A 24,366-nucleotide genomic window follows, 5' to 3' on the forward strand; every position below is an offset into this window, starting at 1 on the left:
TATTTCTAGAAGAATACATAAGAAACCTCCAGCGGTGGGCTTGGGAATTGGGAGACCAGGTTCAAATGGATAGAGGTAGGTGAAAAACTGACTTTTAAAATATGCAAATTTTCTCAAATTTCACAGATGAGTGTATCATCACAAAAATTAAAAATCTGCTTCAAGATACTACTTCCTTATATTCAATAGCTCCCTACTTAGACTTCTGACAACATTCTCAGGAATGTATGTTAATCAGTTTACAAAAGATAACTCACACATTCATTTAGAAAATAAACCATCTGTTCATACTCTAAGAATTACTAGGTAACCTTTAAGGAAATATAATAAATTACCAAGAAGTCCTCTTATTTACAGAGATTAATAAAACATTCTTATCTTCTCCAGAATAGAGCATACTGTTTATATATAAACAGCTTTCAAATATAGCAATCTATTTGTCTAGTATGATCCAATATCAATGTAAATCAACATACTTACAAATGGGAAACACAGCTGTCCCCAAACCCACTTTAAACTCTATTCACATTCAATATTTATTTATGTGGAGAAATATACAACACCTTACGGAACTACCAAAAAGACTGACACAAGAGGATATGTGAGTTAATAAGTATTGCTGTTGCTACCGCTTTCCATTTGCCCTATAGGGGCAACAAAGACAAAAATAAAAATTATAACCTAGGTTTACTTTTAGCCTATTCATTTTAAACAACTTTAAATTAGTAAATGATTGTGTTATTAGCTGTCGTGGAGTCATCTCAGACTGATGGTAACCTTATGTAAAACAGAAAGAAACATTGCCTGGTCCTGGGCAATGTTGGTATGTCTGAGTCCACTGTTTTGGCCATTGTGTCAATTCACCTCACTGAGAGATTCCCTCATTTTCACTGACTTTGCCAAACACGATGTACTTGACACTTACAGTAAAATTCAAAAATGGTGTGAGTGCTGGAGATCTCAGTTTAGTACCATGAACTACTACTTCCTAACAAAAACAAGCCAGATCAGTTGCCTTGGAGTTGATTCCTATGCATGGGGACCCCACGTGTTGCAGAGTAGAACTGCGCTCCACAGGGTTTTCAAGGCTATGACCTTTTAGAAGGAGATCACCAGGCCTTTCTTCCAAGGTGCCAATGGGTGGGTTTGAACCGCCAATCTTTTGGTTAATAAATTCCTACTCTTTTCCCTGCCATTTCACAATCTTACTAAATACACTTAGAAAACCTGAGACAAACCTAAGACAGAAAACTGTATCCTTCATTTTTAACCAAGACGAACTTTAAGATTGGAAATGCTGCACAGGATTTACTATTAAAGCTCAGTCACTTAGTTTATTTAAGAAGTCAAATTATACAACATTATATATGGTTAAAATTTCACTGAGTCCCTACTGTATCTGCAAATATTGTCCAACCAGAGTTTTCATAAAAACTGACATTTTCAAAAAAGCTTTATTTGCTTTAATCTTTCTCTTCCTTTTGATAGGATTAAGCTTGTAAATGGCAAACGGTTAAATAGGAGAACCAAAATGCTACCTGCAAGGTATCTGGCCTTAAACAAGCACACCAAAATGCCAACTCTAAGGCATCTAGCTTAATGTATTTATAAACTGGTCTGTCTCAGATGTTCTTACTTGAAATCACAGTTCTTTAGGGAGCTCTTTTAGACTCTTTATACGTATATTCAACAATATGTGGACAGATCTGGACTTTGTAGTGTAGGTTCATTCAATATCATTCAGCAAGACTTCTAAAACTCTCCAAAACTAAAAGGGATGTAAGGCAAGTAAAATTTTAGATCATACATAATAATTTTATTTAGGCTACACTGAACCATACACATAGAATAAGAAGTTCTTTTGCTGTTTTTAATAATGTCAGAAATAAAATATTTACATCATTATGTGCCATATCTGTAAACTAAAATGCTCACTCTAAAACCCAGGTATTTCACAGAGGATATTAAGCAGCAGATCTTATTCTGTAGACTTCTTTAACCTAAACATTTTTATTTGGCTAAAATACACATCAGAGAAAGCCTTGGCAGAGAAAGGAGACATAAGTGTGCCTAAAAGTCATGGTGAAGCCTGGAAGCATGAGGTTAAAGGACTGAAGGTAAATGGAGACTCATGGCCAGATAGCCAGCTTCACTCTTCCCCAAAACATTCACTGAATACCTACTAAATGCCAAGTGTTGTAAGCAAAAACAAACATGGTACCTACTGTAGTGGAAGATATTAGTGGAGGCAACACTAATCAAATCATCATACAAATAAATGTAAAATTGCAACTGTGGTCAAGTATTACCAAGGAGTTTCATGCTAGGTGGGGAAGGTTTCCCAGAGGAAATGATTAACTGGTATGTCAGTCAGCGTCTGATAAGGACACAAAAACCACCTGAGTATTTAAAACAGAGAGACTTGAAGACAGATGAATAGCTACTTGGTGATGGAAGAACTGAGAACCAAGCAGGGGACAAGGAGGCAACAGCAAGAAGCCACTATCATCCTTAGGCTGGAAGGACAGAGGGGGGAGGAGGTAGAGGCCAAAGCCTGGAGCATCAATTAGAAGCTGGAATCACAATGGGCCTGTCCTGTGAGAAGCATGGAACCATGGAGGAGAAACAGCTACTGCCAGACATGTTGTTCAAGGCAGAGAAGGAGAGGGAGAATACCCTGGCTTTCCCAGTCCACTCCCATATCCCACTAGTGCTTCACATTGGTCAAGCCCAGCTGAAAGAGCTGGCTGACACTGAAGCCTTGGAAATATGGCCTGCAAGGGTTAGCCCACTTGTCACATATGCCCAGGAATGTATCTGAGGGCAAACAGGCTAAGGTCTGGCACATGTAGAGATCTGAAGAATGGGGTATGTTTATGCAGAAATGTGCTGGGCCAGGTGGTCAACATGGAGGAGTAGTTAGACGCTTCCTATATCCCTCTTACAACAAAGAACTGGAAAAACAAGTGATTTGATTCCATGTGAATATCTGGCAGCCCTGAACAAGGCAAGGTTAAAAAATCTGTCTGAGTGATATGGGAGAGGGAGACCGTTTGGAAGAGGTGAGGAGTGCTAGAGCCACGGCGGCGAAACTGCAGCGCCACAGCCACACCAGTCCGCAGTGAAGCAGGCAAACAGCTGTGCTGTGCATGCGCTCGGGAAGCAGTTTCCACATCGAGAGAGAGCCGGCAGCAGAGATTCTGCTTGGACACTCCGAACCAGTGAAGAGCAGCTGCCAAGAGGCTAGGATAAGTACATGCATGCACCCTTTTGCGGGGATTTAAAAAAAAAAAAAAGCCCATTTGGGAAAAACCTCTCTCCCTTTTATCTCCTCCCTCTGCGCTCTGCACCGGAGTCCACTGGGCTGGAAGTAGATCCCAAAAGGTGCCCTGACCCATTCTCCTGGCCTTGGAGAGGGAACAAATAAGCTGCTGGCTCCTCTAGGCCAGGAACACAGGGTCAGCACAGCTCCTTTGCTGGCCACAGGTATCAGGGGTCCGCAGACTCTGAGTGCCTTACACCCACGTATAGACTTGTGGGGTCCCATCTCAACAGCGTTAGTCCTCACTGCCACAGTACAACAGGGCAAACATCTAAGTTTAACTTCAACTGCTTCAGCTGTGAACGGGCAGGTATGTGACCCTCGAAACAGCCCTGCCCCTTAAGTAGGCACTTTTATAGATCTGCATCAGGGGCTTGAGGACTGGTGGTAGCACCTAAAGTGCCTAGTCACCTGCTACAGGAGTTCAAGAAAAAGTGGTGCCCTCGAGTCTTCACAGCCAACAGAGTGGGGTGCTCTTAGTCCGGCTGCAAAACTCACCTATCTACTCACCCTAGAGAATAGGGACATGCTTTCCTTTCAGACTCTCAGGGGCAGCTGTCACCCCCCTGCCTGGCTCAGCACGTGATCCCCTACCACAGCCAGAGTCCAGTGCCTGCACCAATCACTCATGCCTCTCTAGGACTGGGGGTGAGAGCCTGCATCACACACTTGGTGACTGACTGCCTGAACACCCAAGCTGAACCCATACAGGAAAATTTAACGGACTCCTGTGTGCACATACTTAAGTTATAGAACTACCTGGTGACAGGACGTTAGAGATCCAAAGGTGTCAAAAATCAAACCAGTGCACATGAGCAGCCTACTTGGGCATATCAAAACAAAACAAAATAAGAACCTAGGTCTCACTAAGCAAATACAAAATAAAATTATAATAAATTATTGATGGCTCGGAGACAACAGTCAATATCAAGTCACATAAAGAGGCAGTCCATAATGGCTTCAGCAAGCTCCCAAAATGAAGAATCAATAAATTCTCTGGAGGAAGAGAACTTCTTGGAATTACCAAAGGCAGAATACAAAAGATTAGTATACAGAACTCTTCTAGAAATAAGAAAGGAAATTCGACAGAATGCAGAAACATCCAGGGAACATACAGACATAGTAGCAGCAGAACTTAAAAAAGTTATTCAAGAACATAATCCAAATTTAATAGGCTGCAAGAATCCATAGAGAGACAGCAATCAGAAATCCAGAAGATTAACAATAAAGTTTCAGAATTAGACAACTCAATAGAAAGTCATAGGAGCAGAACTGAGGCAGTAGAAGTTAGAATTAGTCACACTGAAGATAAAGCTCTTGATGCCAACTTATTTGAGGAAAAATCAGATAAAAGAATTAAAAAGAATGAAGAAACTCTAAGAGTCATGTGGGACTCTATCAAGTGAAATAACCTACGAGTGATTGGAGTACCAGAATGGGGGGGATAACAGAAAATACAGAGAAAATTGTTGAAGGTTTGTTGACAGAAAACTTCCCTGATATCATGAAAGATGAGAAGATACCTATCCAAGATGCTCATCGAACCCCACAGAAGGTAGATCCCAAAAGAAAGTCACCAAGACATATTATAATCAAACTTACTAAAACCAAAGATAAAGAGAAAATTTTAAGAGTGGCTAGGGATAAAAGAAAAGTCATCTACAAAGGAGAGTCAATTAGAATAAGCTCGGACTACTCAGCAGAAACCATGCAGGCTAGAAGGCAATGGGATAACATATTTAAAGCCTTGAAGGAAAATAACTGTCAGCCAAGAGTTATATATCCAGCAAAACTGTCTCTCAAATATGATGGTGAAACTAGGGCATTTCCAAATAAACAGCAGTACAGGGAATTCGCAAAAACCAAACCAAAATTACAAGAAATACTAAAGGGAGTCCTACGGTTAGATAATCAATAACACCAGCTAACAACGCAAGACTAGAACACAGGACAGAACAACCAGATATTGACTCAGATATGGAAATCGAAAATACATCAAAGCTAAAACATTGAAAATAGGGAAACAGATAACAACATGTAAAAAAAGGATAATATTAAAACAAAAAAAGAGGGACTTAAAAAATAGAGACACTGATTTTCTATATGGAGGGGAAGTTAAGGCGATATAAAGTAATAAAAGACTGGTATAAAGAAATGTGCTGGGCCAGGGTGTACATGTACAAAGGCTGTGTAGTGGACAGAAAGTATGGCAAGCACAAGGCCAGCTTGGCTACAGCAGGGAATGGGAAGGGAAGAAAGGGACGAAAGGAGGCTGGAGAACTAGATAGGGACCAGGCCATGGAAGGCTCTGTAGGCCATATCAGGGAATTTGTCCTTATCCTAGCAGCAGTAAGAACTCATTAAGGGATGTAAGCAGATAACTGACAGAATCAGATTTGTATTTCAGAAAAGATCACTTACCTTCCCCTGTCCCTCCCAGGACATTCACTGAACAACTGCAACATGCCAAACCAAAACACAAAACTCCTTGCCTTCCAGTCAATTCTGATTCATGTGTTACAGTATAGAACTACTCCATAGTTTTCTTGGCTGTAACCATTAAGGAAACAGATCACCAGACCTTTCTTCTGCAGTGCTGCTAGGTGGGCTTGAACTGCTAACCTTCAGGTTAGCAGTTGAGGGCAAAACGTTTGTGCCACCCAGAGACCCTACTAGGTACAGGAGACATAAACAGAATATAGCCTATCCGTGCCCCTATGAGGTCTACCAGCAAGTGTGTAGCATGCGATGTTATCAAAGACCTTTTAATGTACCCTTCTTTTAGCATTTACTACCTGACTGGTACAGTGGTTAAGAACTCAGCTGCTAACCAGAAAGTTGGCAGTTCGAATCCACTAGCTGCTCCTTGGAAACCTTATGGGGTAGTTCTACTCTGTCCTATCGGGTCGTTATGAGTCGAAATTTACTCAACAGCAATGGTTTTTTTTTCAACCTAACCAGGGACATCAGATTTATCTTCATGGTCCCACAGACTTAGTTCCTTGCTCAGTAAATTTGTTGATTGTTCATTGTTTACTTTCTGAATTTATATGCTTCCATTAATCACCCTCCCACCTGTGTCTTTTCAGTTGAAGAACATTAACTTCTTACCTATTTATCTTTGTATGGCTATCTCATTTCTATGTTAATTTTAGTTCTATCTCTTCACCTTATCCAGCTCTGTTACAAATCTCTTTTACTGCAGAAACTAGAAACGCAAGAAGAATTAATTCCCTCTGTGAGAACTTCATGGTTTTAAAATAAATGTCTAAAAATATTTCATTTTGTGATATTTATTCTCATGAAAGGTTGAATTTTTTGTTTTGGAGTCACAGTGATACATTATTTCTTTAAGGATCCTAGATCCCTTTTCTAGATCTCATTACATATATTAAGTATAAACTGGAATCCTTTCTTACAAACTTGTTTGAGATCTTTCCCTTCATTTTGTACCTCTTAACTTGGCATTTCTTAGTAAAACTTAGCGCCACATGCAAATCTGAAGATTATATTGTACATTCCCTGTTCTAGCTCTGCGCTGCCCAATATGACAGCCATTAGCCACATGAGGCTATTAAACACCTGAAATGTGGCTAAGCTGAATTGAGATGTGCTGTAATTGTAAAACATACACCAGATTTCAAAGGCTTTGTGTGAACAAAACAATATAAAATATCTCATTAATTTCTTACTCTGTTCCATATCATTAAGCCAGATCTCTCTGTAATAAAACATCCTCCTAATAATTAAGTGTTTTGGGAACCTTTGGTATGGATCTTCATCAAAAGGTTTATGAAAGTCGAAAATGCACTTACTATTTCCATTTCTTCTATATGTTTATTTTGCATCCTCATATTAGACAGGAATGATTTCCCTATATATTGTATTTTCTCTCAACTGATTACCTTCCCCCTACCAAGTGTTTCCTGTATTAAATTGCCCTAACCTTTACTCTGGAAGTAAAGGAGACTCACTGACTCTATAATAAGCCAGAATGCCTCTGAAACAGGCTTAATCTTGGGCAAGTGAACATGGCTGATCTTACTTTGAAGCCTCTTCCATTCAGATCTCATCCCCCTAACCCCTACAGTTTCAGAGCTTTCCTTGCCTCTGCTTTAAAATGCATCCATTGCCACCACCCCCAAACTGTCTCTACAATACCATCTACAGTCCACTTTTTGTATAGAATCTATACAAGGAAAGTATTTCACAGACTCTGAAGTACTATATATGTTAGATATTTGGTTTGCATGTCTCTTTTCCTACCCTGATAGCAGTTCTTAGAAAGTAGGCATCATCTCCTCAAATGTCTCTTTAATTCTAAGGGTGTGTTTAAGAACAAAACTGAAGGCAGTCTGACAACAAATAACCTTTCACAATCAAATCCTTTTAAAAAAATGAGGCTTTGATAAGGAAGTAGCAGTGAAGAGAAAGACAAGTACCACTTAAATCAACAGAAAGATAAAGGCCAGAATCTAGGAGGTGAAGTCTTCTGACTTCATAACTTTGGGTAGTGCTGACCCTATCTATAGGGCTTCTCATAGCAGTTGCCAATCACAAGCTGACACATCTGTTTCCAGGTAACCTTCTGAAAGGAATATATTTATTCTGATTAAGAGTTCCATAATATCATTTATGGATTCTCCCCAACAGCTACCTGAATGCTCTTCAGAGATTTATCACTTCCTGTTTTACAGGTAGATCTGCAACATCATGGCATCTTCTAATGCCATGAACCACAGTTCCCTCTGGTGCCTGCCTATTGTGCTACATAAGACATGAAATACTTCTACTGTTTACATTTATACTGAACAAATAAATGACTGTTCCAGTATCTGTCTTCTGCCCACCTACTGTATATTCAGAGACTCAAAATCTTTGACTCCTTCTCCATTTCAAAACAGTAAGAAATCTATACCTTTACTTCCACTTTGATAGTGATGTATTTATACCAATGTACTGACTAACCAGTTATTTGGATTTTTAACCTTCTATCTTTGAGTGTAGAAGGAAAGGCTTGGTCTCTTATAAAAAGCAACTGCAACCAAGTATCTGAGTGCAAAGTGTGGTAGGAAGGAGGGAAGAGGAGGAGATTCAATATCAGAAACTATGTAAAGCTTGTTTCTAAAATTAAAACTCCTTTCATCCTTTTATTTAGAATGGAGAACAAGGGAAAGAGCTAACCAGAATTCCTGGGTGCTTGTACTGGCCCCCCACTGCCCTTTCCTCTACCCCAGAACTCCCATTTTCATGATGCCTTCTCTTCTCCCCAAAGGGCCTCAGACATTCCAGGTTGGATAAAGAACAGAATAATCCACAGAATCAAGTAACTGTGTGGATAAAGACAGGAGACACATATGGCACAGGTAGGAATATCAAAATAGGCAGAGAGAGGAAAAGAATATTGACTGATAACCTATTGTGTGTGGAACTAAGGGTAAAGTAAGTGAGTATTTAATGGCAAGGGAACTCAAATTCTGGGAGAGTAAGACTCAGGATCTCTCTCTTTAAAACAATGTGTGATCATGTGACTTTTATGTGATCTGTTTGCCTTACCATGTACACAATAAATTCTATATATAGTTGTTTTCATAATTTACTACTGAAATCTCATAGCCTATTCTTTAAATCTGAAAACTCCTTAAATTTGTTCCTTAGTGAAAGGAAAACAAATTATCATTGCTGAACTTGAGTACTGTATTAGACTGAAATGAATCATAAACTGTACTCTTTGTAGTGTACGTGAAGATATTTTTAGTATTGACTGTCATGTCTTCAATAATCCTCTAATTTTTGTTTAAACCTAAAATCTAACTTTTTTGTATCTCAGCTGTCACATCTTATGAGAGTCTCATGAGGAATCTCTCATTATTTTTAAAGAACAAACAAAACTACAAGGTACCTTACTTATCCTATGAGCTGTTTCATTTTGCAAATGAGCTGGGCAGGGTACTGATCTGAGTGTCAGATTTCGCTCCAAACATTCGTTGGATTTCTAACACAGTATTTTTAAAGTATACTTTATGCAGGCTATTTGTTAAATTATTTTTTTCAATTTTCCCTTTATACCCAATTTAAGTTTAAAAAAATTCTTAAAAAAAAAAAAAGTCATGAAATAGATTTAAGGCTTCGTTCTCGTGGTAAGACTGGTGAACTGGCCATGTAAAAGGCATTCACAAACTCCCTTTACCTTGCCTTCTACTTCTCCAAAGGCCCAAAAACGAAAATGGTTTCCCATATTCTCTTGCTGCTAGGGGAGGCCATGTGACCCAGTTCTGGCCAGTGAGATCTAAGTGGAAACTCCGGTAGCAGCTTCCAGGAAAACATTTCAAAAGGACAAATCTGGCTGACACATGCCTTTGGCCTTGCCTTAGACCTCTCACTTCTTCTTGATAGGCTGATACCCAGGGGTGCATCAGACTTCTTGCAGCCATGAGGTCGAAAACTCCATGCTAAGGATGATGGAGGAGAAAGCCAGTAAGAGCCAGAGTCCTTGATTATGGTATTGTTGAACCACTGTTCTAAACCTGGATTTATCAACAAGACAAATAAATCTTTTGTTTGCTTAAGCCATTATTAGTAACTGCTAATACTTAAAACTAATGCATCCCAACTGTTCCACTCCCTCCCCAACATTTGTGCAAGTACTACAAATCTAGAGCTTTCCATCTATTATTGATCTTCTCCTATTACCAGCATGATAAGGTATATCCTAAAGCTTTAAAATTCAAAGGCACATTTAAAACATGGAAAGAATTAAGTTTCTTTCACTCTGCACATTCTTTCAAACTAGTAGTTAACTTCACTGAATAAATCTCAATAGTTAAAAAGCTGATTTGAACCCAAACACTGTGTTTATACAAAACCAACTTCTAAACTTACCAAATGCTTTAGCATACTTATCTTTTAATGATGCTCTATTTTCTATCCCAATTTGTAATACACCCAGAATAATCAATCCTATTCTCCAATGGTTTTATGTTGTCTTGAAGAACACTCTAATTCTCTTCCCTAAATGTATTAAATTCAGACATAGGTAATTTAATCCTGGGGGAGACTAACTGCTGCTGACATTTTTAACACCAGATGTAATTAGTAACCTAGAATTCTTCTTCAAAACTAACTATGACACAAGCTAATATCTAAAATAATGACTCAAGATTAAAGTCTTATCAACCTTTGCTATAAAATATTAAAGCTGTCTAATCTCATATCTTTGCAAACCTAATAAAGGCAACTGAAAATGCCAATAGCAATGGTAAGTTATGCCCATTTCAAAGTACAGCCAACCATTTACTGGGCAAAATAACAACGCTTTTTCATGTAGTTATATGTTTCAGAACAAATTCTAAAATTTGTTATTTTATTCCTCTGAAAAATTGCTTGACATATAACTGAAAAGAAAGTTGGGGCACGTACAAATACATGCACAGACACATGACGTTTTCTAAAAACACTATTTTGACCATGTCATTTCCATGCTCAAAATTCAATAGCTCTCTACTACTTTCAAAAATTCAAACCCGCTGGGTCAGCCCAAATTCCCTTTCCAGTTTTACTTCTTCCTACTTCCCAACCCTGATCAAAATTATTCTATTTCTTCCAAAAGAAATTCATATTGTAATTTTTATGCAGGATGTCCGCAACAGTTATTACAAAAAGAAATTAGAAGCAGTCTAAAAGGCAAAGGAATATCCACAAAATACCACATATAACTATTAAAACTCATGTTGTTTGAGCACATGTGGGGATATGCTCATGGGCCTATTTAAAAAATTGAGAATTGTGTCTATTTAAAAAAAATGATACCAAGAATACAGTATCATATTATTATTATATAAATATCAAAAATCACATTATTACTATAAAAAACTGTTCATCAGTTATAGTTCTAAAATACTATTCATCAATACAATGAAGACATAATAAACAGTTTTCCTAAATACTAGCAACAAATAATAATCAAAGAATTCGCTATATCGCCACCAAGAGTTAAATGTGACATAAACAGTTAAACATCTAAGATATTAAATACATCTTTAATATTTTTAAACTAAGGAATACAAAATGTTACTTTAAAAAAGTTTTAAGGTGTTGCTAAGAATACAACTGTAATTTATCCCTGCAAAAACCTGCTGACAGGATCACCGAAGATCTCATCTTTAAAAAGACTAAATTTAACTGCAGAGAGGTTTGGGTTTTTCAAGCACGCTTGGAATCTTATTACTACCAAAACGATAAGATTTCAAAGTATATGCTTAGTAAATGAATTAAAAAAAAAAAAAAAAAAAAAACGAAACTATATAGGTTCCTTTAGGGCATAGACTTTTTTTTTTCTATTTCAGCCCTCAAATTCCAGAATTCTATTTCATTTGTGAAACTTCACAGGCTTCTAAAGGAAATCCCGTGGACAATGTTTTGATAAATGCTGCTAAAATCTTTAATAGACTATTACTAGATTTGTACAAATTCTAAGACTATCATAATTACTATTAAAACTGTTATACAGAATATTCAGAAAATACCAATTTATCTTTGGAAACAACTAATAGCAGTGATAATCTGTATTCATTTAAGCATTCACAGAACCCAACAAATCCAATTAAAACATACTAAAACACTATCTTTTCTTAATTTTTAATTACAGCATTTAAAATATTTGAAAAGTCTTTACATTTTACTTTCTCACAATTAAGGTGTCAACAGGTTCATTAAAGACAGAGATACCAAAAAAGAAACCAGAACCCTTAACTCCTTCACACACCAGAAGGTTCATCCCACGTCTGTCTTCTTTCCATTTCCCTGGCTACCGCCTGATCCAAGTAACACAACTCCCTTGGCCGACACCTGATGTCTCTGAGGTTTACTCTTTTCCTCCTATAATCCTTTCTCTACATACAGAAAATTCTTTACAAAATGTATACCAGATTGTGTCACATCTCAGCTTAAAATTCTCCCATCACAAACAATAAAATTCAAACTCATTATCATGGCCTACAAGATTAAACATGACCCCTTCCCTCACTTACCATGCTCTACCTACACTGGTCTTCTTTCTGTTTCTCAGACACACCAAACACATTCCTCCAACTCATCTGCCTTCACATATCTGCTGTCCCCCTTGCCTGAAATGCCTCCTACCCCCTCACTCCCCCAAACTTTCCACATGACTTGCTCCTCTTTATCTCCAGTGCAGGGTTCCCAGATTTAGCAAACAGAAATACAGAATATGTACTTAAATTTGAATTTTAGATAAACAACAAATAATTTCTTAGTATAAGTATGTCCTCTGTGATACTTGGGATATTCTTATACTACAAAATTATTACTTCTCTGAAATTCAAATCGAACTGTATTTTTTTCTGGCAACCGTGCTCCAGTGTCATCCCTTTTATCACTAGATCTAAAAAGTCTCCTTTGTCATAACTCATCACTTGATTTTCTTCATACCAGAAAAAAAAAAAGAAAAACCAAAGCTGTTGCTGTCAAGTTGATTCTGACTCATAGTGACCTCAAAGGGCAGAGAAGAACTGCCCCATAGGGTTTCCAAGGAGCAGCTGGTGGATTTCAAACTGTTGACCTTTTGGTTAGCAGCCAAGCTCTTAATCACTGTGCCACCAGGTCTCCATTCCCTTCATAGAACTTGTCAATCTCTGGAAATTACGTTGTTCACTTCTCTGGTTTACTCACTTATTTCTATGTTCTATCTGTATCCTATAATGTGTAGTTCATCTCCCCCTCTTTTAACCCCCACACCATACCTTTACCCCACGTTAGCTCCAAAAGAATAGGGTCTTTTCTCCTCTTGAAATGTTTCTCTAGCTTGTAAAACAATGCTTAGCACAAAGGAAGTGCTCAAAAAATATCTGTTGAGTGAAGGTTCTGAATTTATATGCTTTGTAAGGTGTTTAGTATAATTATTCCCTTCTAATTCCACAAACCATGGAACAATTTGACAGTCTGGAAGGAAAATTAATGAGACCATGTTTTTTATACAAGCAATCTGAATACTATAGTTTTATGTGATTCATTTTATTACCAATGCTGTATCGCAACAAGGCAAATAAATACGAACTGTCCGTAACTATCCCTACATGATCACAAATAACTAGGAATATAGAAATATTAAAAACACCCTGCTTATAGAATGACTTTATAGAGATGTAAATCTATGCAAATCCATTTTACCGTCTTAATGGAACTTCTTTGTTTTTCTTCCCAAACACCACTGCTTAACTCAAGTGTGCAGTGAATATTTGCTTCTCTGTCATAAGATCCAAAAATGAGTAACCTGCAAGATAAAAATAAAGCAGGAGGACTATTATTCCAGTTATATGCATTGAAATGTTTCTCTCTGATCATAGTATCTATACTGAGAAGTAATATGTTACTCCATCCCTATTATATTTTTGGTAACACAACACAAAAAAAAATTAAATTAAACTCTTGGTACACCCTCTAGTGGAAAAGTGAAGTAAAGCTAAAATTAGGTTAGATTCCAGGACAGACTTAGTTGTTCGGTAGCTAAGTCAAATAAATAGAAAGCCTAGTCAGAACTGACTTAATGGCAACTAACAACACTCTCTACTCATGAGGTAAAGAAACTGACCAGATATTTACATACAGTAGCAAGATCTATGGATCTCGAAATTAGATTGTTAAATTTTTAAAAAGCTGCAAAGTGATGCACACGGTATGAATCATCTCTATAAAAATTAAACACACACACCAAACAGTACAAAATAACTCCTTGTGAATACACACACATACACATGTATATGGCAAGAGGATATTTAAAAACAAAAAAAACAAAACACCCTTGTCTAGTCTAGTATTCCATGGGAAGGTCTTTTGGGTAACAACACATCATTATACAGAGACCATATCAGTTCATACTCAGGTGTTTACATCATAGTGAAAGGGAATTAATTCAGAATTTGGCAGAACAGCATTGTGGTTAAGAGCACACAACTTCTGGTCAAATGGACTCGAGTTTGAATCCAAATTTTTCCACCTACTAAAGTGATCTAAGGCAAGTTACTTAACTTCTCTAAACCCATCTCTTTCTCTGGAAAATTCAGGGCAAAAATAGAACTTACCTCTTAGGGTTGTTGTGAGAGTAAAAGAAGACAATGAATGCAAGACATTTAGCATAATGCCTAGCAAACAGTAAGTGCTCAATAAACGTTTATTTCTATTATCTTGAAAGCAATTGTCAAGGAACTATGGCATCATCTAATTTTACTGTTTAATATTCAGATCTAAATAGAAAATCTCAGGTCTAGTCCTGAGATCACATAAAGCAGTTTTTATTATTGAAGAAAAAATTATTCTTAACCATGTAGCTAACTTCTATATTATCTGTCTTCAAAATCAGAAAACAAATTTACCTATTTGTTTCAGGAATAAGCTTGAGAATGGGTTTAACAACAATCAACATTTTGACTGTTACTCTATTACTTTATCTCTACACAAGGATCATGGGGTAGGAGTGAGATAATAAAAGAAGAGTGGATAAAGCACATTAGAGAAGTATGAGAAAACTGTGTCCTAAGGTTGGAGATGATTTCCTCAGGGAAATCATTATGTCCATACTTCTCAAATAGGTCTCACATACTGAGAAGCCTGAATAAACAAATGGCAAAAAAAAAAAAAAATCCCACTGAACTTACCTAATTCTTAAAGAGTCTTAAAAGGAACTTTAAACTTAGTGCTTAACAACCTATGACCAAAAATAAGACAGGCCAAATACTTTAAGAAGGTTCAAAACTATAAAATACTAAGTTTAGAAAAATGAGACTTTTTATTCACCAAACCTCTGCTGCCACCATCTGTTCAAAAAGGCAAACTATCTTAGGGCCTTTATTATCACGCAGAGAAGGCTGTACAACAGCTAGTGTTTCCAAATTCCGGACAAATATCAATCTCTGAGATTTGGGAATGAGAAAGCCGAATTCTTAGAAATTCTTTCCTGAAATCAAAGTTATTCTACAGTTCTCAGAGAACTTTTTTAATTTAAAGTTTAAAAAAAGAATGAGCCATCCACAAAAATGAACTCAAAATGGATCACAGACCTAATTTTAAGTCTTAAAGCTATAACTCTTAGAAGAAAACATAGGAGTAAATCTTTGCTACCTTGGATTAGGCAATGGCTAAGAGATATGAAACCAAAGGCATAAGCATCAAAAGAAAAAAACAGATAAATTAGACATCATCAAAATTAAAACTTTTGCTTTTCAAAGGATACCATGAAGAAAATGAAAAGACAGCCCACAGAATGGGAGAAAATGTTTGCAAATCATATATCTGATTAAAGACTTGTATCCAGAATATATAGAGAACTCTTAGAATTCAGTCATAAAAAGACAAATAACCCAATTAAAAAATGGACAAAGACTCTGAAGAGACATTTCTCCAAAGATAGACAAACGGCCAATAAGCATATAAAAAGATGCTCAACATCATTAGTCATTAGGGAAATGAAAATCAAAACCACAAAGAGATAACACTTTGCAACCACTAAACTGGCTATAATGAAAAACACTGACAATAACAAGCACCGCCAAGGATGTGTAGGATTGAAATCCTCATACACTGTTGGTGGGAATGTAAAATGGTACAGCCACTTTGGAAAACAGTTCAGTAGTTCCTTAAAAAGTTAAACCATATGATCCAGCAATTCCACTCCGAGGTATAACCCATAACCATAACCCATTGTCATCAAGTCAATTCCGACTCATAGCGACTCTATACAGGACAGAGTAGAACTGCCCCACAGAGTTCCCAAGGAGCACCTGGAGGATTCGAACTGCTGACCTTTTGTTTAGCAGCTGTAGTTCTTAACCACTACGCCACCAGGGTTTCCACTCCTAGGTATATAAACAAGAAAAATGAAAACATACATTCAAATTTTTACATGAAAGTTCATAGCAGCATTATTCATAATAGCCAAAAAGTGAGAACAACACAAATGTCCATCAGTTGATGAATGGATAAACAAAATGTGCCACATCCCTACAATGGAATATTATTTGGCAATAGAAAGAAAGGAAGAACTGAGACAAGCTACATACAACAGGGATGAATCTTGAAAGCATTCTGCTAAGTCAAAGAAGTAAGACACAAAAGACCACATACTTTATCATTCCATTTATAGGAATTATCCAGAATAGGTAAATCCATAGAGGTAGAAAGTAAACAAGTGGGTGTCACAGGCTGGGAGGAGGGGAAAATGGAGAGTGACTGTTAAAGGGTATAGGGCTTCTTTCTGAGGTGATGACAATATTTTGAAATTACATTGCAGTGGTGGCTGCATATCTTTGTGAATATACAACCCCTAAATTGAATACTTTATAGTGGTAAATCTTGAAACATGTAAATCATATCTCAATTTAAAAACAACAATAACAGTTAGCTACCTCTGCACATCGATCACAAAGGCTAAAACTTAAAACACCTGCCACTGCCAAGTGTTAGGAGGATGCACAGCAACTGGGACTCTCACCTGCTGCCCGGTGGAATATGAAATGCTACAACCACTTTGGAGAACTATTTGGCAGTTTCTAAAAAAATTAAACACACACATACCTTCCATGTGACACAGCCATTCAGCTCTTAGGTTATTTAAGGAAGAGAAATGAAAACATACGTGCACAAACATACGTCCACACAAAGACAGGCAAATAAAAATTTATATGAGTTTTATTCACAACAGCCAAGAACTAGAAACAACCTAAACAGTCATCAAGACTTGAATAAATAATCAAAATGTGGTATATCTATCCAATTGAATACTATTCAGTAATAAAACAGAATGAATTTCTGTAATCTTTTCAAGCAACACATGGATGAATTTGAAAATCATTATGTGAAGTAAAGGAAGGTAGGCACAAAAGAACATATACTGTATAATTCCATTTAAATAAAATTCTAGAAAATGTAAAATAATCTATAGTGACAAAAAGCAGATAATAGCTACCTAGGGACACACTTCATGATGATGATATGAATTCCTTTGCCAAATAAGACAACAACTACAAATATTAAACAAAAACTACAGGAGATACAAAGTACGTGTCACAAGTACACGGGAGTCAGCTTGAAGGAGTTCCCACTAGCCAAATCTGGGACAATTAAGGCATCAAAAAATAATTAATGACAGTAAAGAATTATGTTATTGTTTTGTGCCATTGCGTCAACTCCATCTTACAGTGACTTTCTATGACAGAGCAGAACTGCCCTATAGGGTTTCCTACGCTGTAAAATCTTTACACGTGCAGATCACCAGGCCTCTTCTCCCACAGGGCGGCTAGTGGGTTCGAACCACCGACCTTTTGGTTAGCAACCAAGCACTTAACCATTGTGCCACTCGAGCTCCTAAAGAATTATAACCATTGAAAAAACAGGAATCCCTGAGTCTATGCTGATAATAGTTAAATAGGGGAATAAGGGAGAGCTCTTGGTAACAGAGTAGAATGCCAACCGCTGACTGGCAATTTGGAAAAAGTGCTGGAGTCAGACAATCACCATTTTGTAATTATCATAATAAAGATCAGTTCAGGCAAGAATCATCCATGGATATTAAATCTAAGGGTGGGAATTTTGTTGAGGAATAGGATATTTGGTATTAAAGTATCTTCTTACAGATTAGTTATTGGTTGCAAGGGAAAAAAATAGTACCTACACAATGGAGAAAAATCAGACAATATTTTGACCAAGTGATCAAAATTAACAATTCAATATTGTTTGATTGAATACAGATAGTAGATTAGGTAACAGTGTTATTTACCATTAAATTTCCTGAAGTTGATAACTGACTATGATAACTATATGTAAGAGAATATCCTTATTCTTAGGAAATATACACTGAAGTAATTAGGGGTAATAAAATAGTAACAGTAGGTGAGTGTGGGTAATGAGTACATAGGTGTTCTCTGCTCTACTCTTGCAACTTTTCTGTAAGTTTGAAATTATTTCCATGTAAAATATTCCTTAAAATATTTTAAATAAATAAATAATAGCTTTGAAAGACATTAAAAATGAGAAGACATACCATAGTGTTTAGAGATATATATACACTTGGGTTATAAACAATAAATAAAAGTAAGGAAGTGATTTATGAAAAAAGCCAGCATAGCAGTTACAGGGGCAGGAGGGTGTTTGGGAGGGGGCATGAAGAAGGTATCAAGGTTTTATCTTCTGAAACAAGTAGGAGCTACAAGGGTGTTTGTCGTAAAATAATTATTAAGCTGCTCATCTGTTTAATGTGGTTTTCTGTATTTGTGTTACATTTAACGTTTAAAAAAACTGTTTTTTAATGATGTATTTTTGGAACCCGGAAAAGCAAAACATCACCTAAAAGCTGCTCAGAAAATAGAAGCTTTAGAACAGTATAAGCGTGACTCCGTGAATAAATGACCTTAATTAGAATTTCCTTCTATCTATAACAAGTACAGGGTATCATCCTCACTATGCTGCTTGGGGGATACAGAACTCTCATACAACAAAACTTTATAACCCTTGCCTTCGTGGACTGCGCTCTTAGTTTTGTTTTCAAACGTAACTGGTTGATAAAATCAGTCAAAAAAAGAAAATGGATCAATTATTTAATGTCTTTTACATGAAGAGAATCTCTCTTAGAATCTGGTGACAGAATTTTTTTCTCCTGAAAAACTTGCATAATTTATCAGAAAATAAGTGTTCAGTAATCTACCAGGTTTCCTTCCCTGCCCTGGCTGCCAGAAACTTTATCTTATCTTCCCTACATAGTTGATTTTTATCTATTTTATCTTTTATTTATCTACACGAGGGTATATGTTTTCTTTGCAAAATACCTCAAATTCTTTTTTTAAGATAAAGGATGGGCTATTAATTATAAGTTAAAAAATAATACCTTTAACAGTATGATAACACTAACATAAAATAATTTAGCCTCCTAGTAGCAGTACTACAAATACAATCGAGTTTATCTGCGGTTTAAAAAAACCCAGTTTTAGTCAACTCAAAAAAACATGCAACTATTCAGAATGATTGCATTTTTGGTAACCCTTGACAAATGCAAAATGTTAGAACCAACTTTTACAAACAAAATTGTCTCCCCCCTCCAATCAGTTGCTTGGGGAATTCAAAAACTTGTTTCAGACAATTAGAAAAGAACTTCCCTTTACAGTACGAGATCTTTCAAATTAATAAAAGTAAAATTCCAATTCTTACAATCAAATATGAAAAAAAGGAACATAGTTTCTTTAAAGATTTTTTTTTCTTAATAAATACTATAATGATTGTATTAAAGCATAATAATGAAGCTACATTTACTGAAGGTAGACCCACTACTTTATCTACCTATTGCTGATCACAATTACCAGCAAGGTAGCACTTTTGTTCCATTTCACAGATGCGTAACTTGCCTAAGGACTCGGCAACAGTAAAGGTAACAGTAAAGGCAACAGTAAAGGCTGAGGTGTGAACTTGGAGCTTTCTAACTCAAAAACTTATCTTACGTCTACTTCATGCTGCCTTCCAAAGAATAAAGCTTTCAGCCATACAACTCCAGCATTTTCAACAGTTTGTTTTCTATGAATGCTTCTAATTTGTTTCCTCACTGACAAAATTCACTCTCAAAGCCTTACAACAGTTAAGTTTAATAAAAATCCTCACAGAGTCTTTTCTGTAAGTCTGAAATTACTTCAAAATAAACAGTTAAAAAAAAAGTACTCATACAGAACCATTTTATTATTTCAAAATGAACACTTAAAAAATAAAAAGGCAAGTACCTCGCACAGAACTGTGGTTGTCTACGGATAATGAATATGAAGTTCTATTTCATGGATTTGGGGAAAAATTACTAAAGTTACATTCTTTTTACTTAATTCATGGTCAATTTCTAAAACATCTGAGAAATAGACATTTATGGAAATATTAAGCTTAAGCTATAACAAAGTAAATGATCCATATGACATAACAGCTTGGAAATGTTTAAATAGGTCTCATTCAAGTAGGGAAAATGTGAATATGCATCAACAATCAACGTCCATGGAAGCAGCAGTCAAGAAATCAAGTGACATACTGCACTGGGCAAATCTGCTGCAAAAGATCTCGTAAAAGTTTTAAAAAGCAAAGATGTCACCTTGATAACCAAGGTGTGTCTGACCCAACCCATAGTCTTTTGAATCACCTCATACACATGCGAAAGTTGGATAATGATAAAGGAAGACAGAAGAAGAACTGATGCATTCGAACTGTGGTGTTGGCAAAGGATATTGAATAGAGCATGGACTGCGAAAAGAATAAACAAATCTTAGAAGAAATACAACCATAAAGTTCCTCAAAGCAAGGACAGCGAGACTTCAACTTGCTTATTTTGGACACATCATCAGGAAAGACCAATTACTAGAAAAGGACATCATGGCTGGTAAAGTAGAGGGCCAACAAGAATGAGGGAAACCCTCAATGAGGTTTTGACACAACAGCCGCAGCAATGGACTCCAACGCACCAACAATCATGAAGATGGCACAGGACCGGGCAACGTTCAACTGAGAGATGAGCATAGCTTGGACCATGGTGCTAGCAAAATCAAGTAAGGAGGCTGAGCAAGATTATTTCTAAGATTCCTTCCAGCTCTAATTTGTTTAGAACCCACAGGGGTTTCCAACTCTGGTTTTGTGACTTTCCAAGATATTTCCAATTATCGCAAACAATTCTCAAATCTATTATATTAGGAACAGCTCTCCAATAGCGAGTAAATTAAAAATATGCCAATAGGGCATTATGCACCTAAAAAGTCTGAGAATGACTACAGAATAGATTATTTTTCTCCCGTACTGGAATGTTTTCTAAAATATGGCTTTTATTCTTCTCAAGCTAAAAAGAACTACTTCTATGAAATTATATATATGATTACATAATTAACAAATAATACAACATAAATTAATACAAAAGGGGAATAAACACAAATACTGCTTAGATACATTTTTTCACTGCGCTTTCTTTCCCATAAAATAATAATGACAAAACAAAGAACATACCTGCTACATTCTAACAATGTAACTTTAAGGCGGCCTTCAGTAAGTGCCCATTGTTGTATATGGATATGCTCGTCTTCATCTTCTTCGAATCCTTGCAAGGTTTGGAATGGAAAAAACGGCTTAAACCTGACAAAAGCAAAGATAAGTCTAAATTTCTGAACAGCAAACACCACAGTTTAAAGCATAATAAGGAAAACACCACAAAACAAACACTGAATACTGCATGTGCCCTACAAAAACAAAGCTTACCATGCTCCGCCATAACAAGCAGCAAATGGTGGCGTCTCTGGTCTTTCGGCATGCCCTATTTGCTCTGGTGGCTCAGTGGTTAAGACCTCAGCCGCTAACCAAAAGGTCGGCAATTCGAATAGACCAGCAGCTCCTTGGAAACCCTGTGGGGCAGTTCTACTCTGTCCTACAGGGTGACTATGAGTCAGAATCTACTTGATGGCAATGGGTTTGGTTTTCGGTTTTTAAGTTGACAAGGCAGGGCATTAGAATAAAGGAAAGGAAAATTTAGAGGCAAGCAGAAGGACCTGAAGCTTGGCTGGAGGCAGGAGAGAAATTCTTTTCTCGAAGACGGGAAAAAGACAATAAAATATAATAATATACATAAATATGTAATATAAATACATAATAAACAATGTAATACTATAGATAGTGATTAATACATGATAATAATAATAACAACATCAATAACAATTAACAGCAGCAAAATTATTCATTAGGTGTTTACTATTTACCAGGCAGTGTGCTAAGAGCTTTACTACATGCATTATCTTATTTAATGGTCACAACTCTGGAAGGGTGATATTATTAGCTACCCTCTCCAGATGAGAAGAGCATGAGGCTTAGAAAGGTTAAGAGATGTGCCTGACTTTACAAAGTGAGTGGCAAAACCAGAATTGAGGCTGGTCTATTTGGCTCCGCCAAAGCCCAAACTACCTAACACTTCAAACCAAACCAAACACGTTGCCATCGAGTCAATTCTCACTCACAGTGACCCTACAGGACAGAGAAGAACTGCCACACAGGGGTTCCAAGGAGCAGCTGGTGGATTTGAACTGCTGACCTTTTGGTTAGCAGCTGGGCTCTTAACCACTGCACCACCAGGGTGCCATACGTCAGACACCTACAAATTATTCAGGCATTTATGTGCTCATTGTTAATACCACTGTTTTTATGGGCAAGCTTATCCTGAATTATAAACTATCACTTTAAAAAAAGCCTTTAATTTTAAACACAACTCACACTCCTCCATTAAAGTAAAGGACCAAGAAAACGGGAAAAAATTGGGCTTGGGAGCTACAGTTTCTAATTCACCTCACACACTGTGACTAGAGTATTATTCTAAAGGCTCATTTTCATGATTTGCCTGCTCAAGTTTTAACGGCTTCCCAGTGACCACAGAAAAGGTAGTCAAAAGGCTCTTGGTTTCCAAAAGGTTTAACAGGAAGCTTAGGGGACAATGAGTTTATGTTAAAAGGTGGAAGAACAATTCAGAAAAGGGGATGAGAATGGTTACACAACTTGAAGAATGTAATCAATGTCACTGAATTGTACACGTAGAAATTGTTGAACTGGTGTATGTTCTGCTGTGTGTATCAACAACAACAACAAAAATAACTTATTTTAAAAAAAAGTTCTTGGTTTCACATTCAAGGTTCTGCCACAATTAATCTTTCCAATATTTCCAATCATACTTTCCCTTAATATAAACCTTCCAATCTAGGAAATTTAGTTTTCTCCAGGACTCAAAAGACAATACATATTCCTCCCTTCAGGCCTTTTGTGCCAACTGAAGGTTATTTCCTACTCTTCAAAGCCTACCCAAATCCTACCCTCTTTCCATATTTGGCTCCAGGTCCTAGATCACACCAGACCACACAGATGTTTTATTCCTCTATATCTTCCAGTCATTTAAATTGCTGTACATTTATGCCTTGAAATCTCAACTAAAATGTCACCTTGTCTCACAAAAAATATCATGAAAAATAATTAAAGAAATTTAAATGCTAAATTAGAAAATATTCACTTAATGCAAAAGAATGGAGGAATAAAAAAGACATGAAACATACAGAAAACACAAAGTAAAATGCAAGGCGTATATCAGAGATCAATAATAACATTAAACGTGAGCGGACTAAACAATCCAATCAAAGAAAGAGACTGTCAGACTGGATTAAAAAAAAAAAAAGATCCAACTATATGGCATCTATAGGAGAATCACTTTTTTTTTTAAATTGTTGCAATCAAATGAAGTTTACATTTCAATTTAGTCTCCCATACAAATTGTGTTTTTTTTTTTTTTTTTTTACATACACTGTTATGAGACCCCAACTAACTACTCACCCCATTCCACAACAGCACACTCCTCCCCTCCGCCCCTCCGCCCCTGATTCCCCATGAACATTCAACCAGCTCCTAACTCTCTCTGCCTTCCCATCGCCACCTTTGGACAGACACTGCCTCTTTGGTCTCTTGTATCTACTTGACTAAGAGGCACATCCTTCACGAGTATCACTTTATGTCCCACAGTCCAGTCCAATCCCTGTCTGAAGAGTTGTCCTTGGAAATTGTTTTAGTTCTGGGCTGACAGAGAGTCCAGGGGCCATGCTTTCCACGGCGCCTCCAGTCTCAGTTAGACCATTGAGTCTGGTCTTCTTACTAGAATTTGAGTTCTGCATCCCATCCTTCTACTGCTCCGTCAAGGACCCTCTGTTGTGTTCCCTGTCAGGGCAGTCATTGGTGGTAGCCGGGCACCATCTAGTTCTGGTCTCAGGCTGATGAACTCTCTGGTTTATGTGGCCCATTCTGTCTCTTGGGCTAATACTTTCCTTGTGTCTTTGGTGTTCTTTGTTCTCCTTTACTCCAGCTGTTTGGGACCAACTGATGCATCTTAGATGGCCATTTGCAAGCTTTTAAGACCCCAGATGCCACTCACCAAAGTAGGATGCAGAACATTTTCTTAATAGGCTTTGTTATGCCAATTGACCTAGATGTCCCCTGAAGGCATGGTC

General features: G+C 36.9%; 1 protein-coding gene across 1 annotated transcript in view; it reads right to left on the reverse strand.

Annotated features, from left to right (window-relative positions):
• Positions 1-24,366, reverse strand: part of PDZD8 (PDZ domain containing 8) — a 68,753-nt gene that overhangs the window by 18,475 nt on the left and 25,912 nt on the right. The window contains 2 exon segments of the mRNA XM_004391293.3: positions 13,511-13,613; positions 21,347-21,472. Coding sequence (XP_004391350.1) covers positions 13,511-13,613; positions 21,347-21,472 — 229 coding nt within the window.

This window comes from Trichechus manatus, unplaced genomic scaffold (genome assembly GCF_000243295.1).
Source record: "Trichechus manatus latirostris isolate Lorelei unplaced genomic scaffold, TriManLat1.0 scaffold00031, whole genome shotgun sequence".
Lineage (NCBI taxonomy): Eukaryota > Metazoa > Chordata > Mammalia > Sirenia > Trichechidae > Trichechus > Trichechus manatus.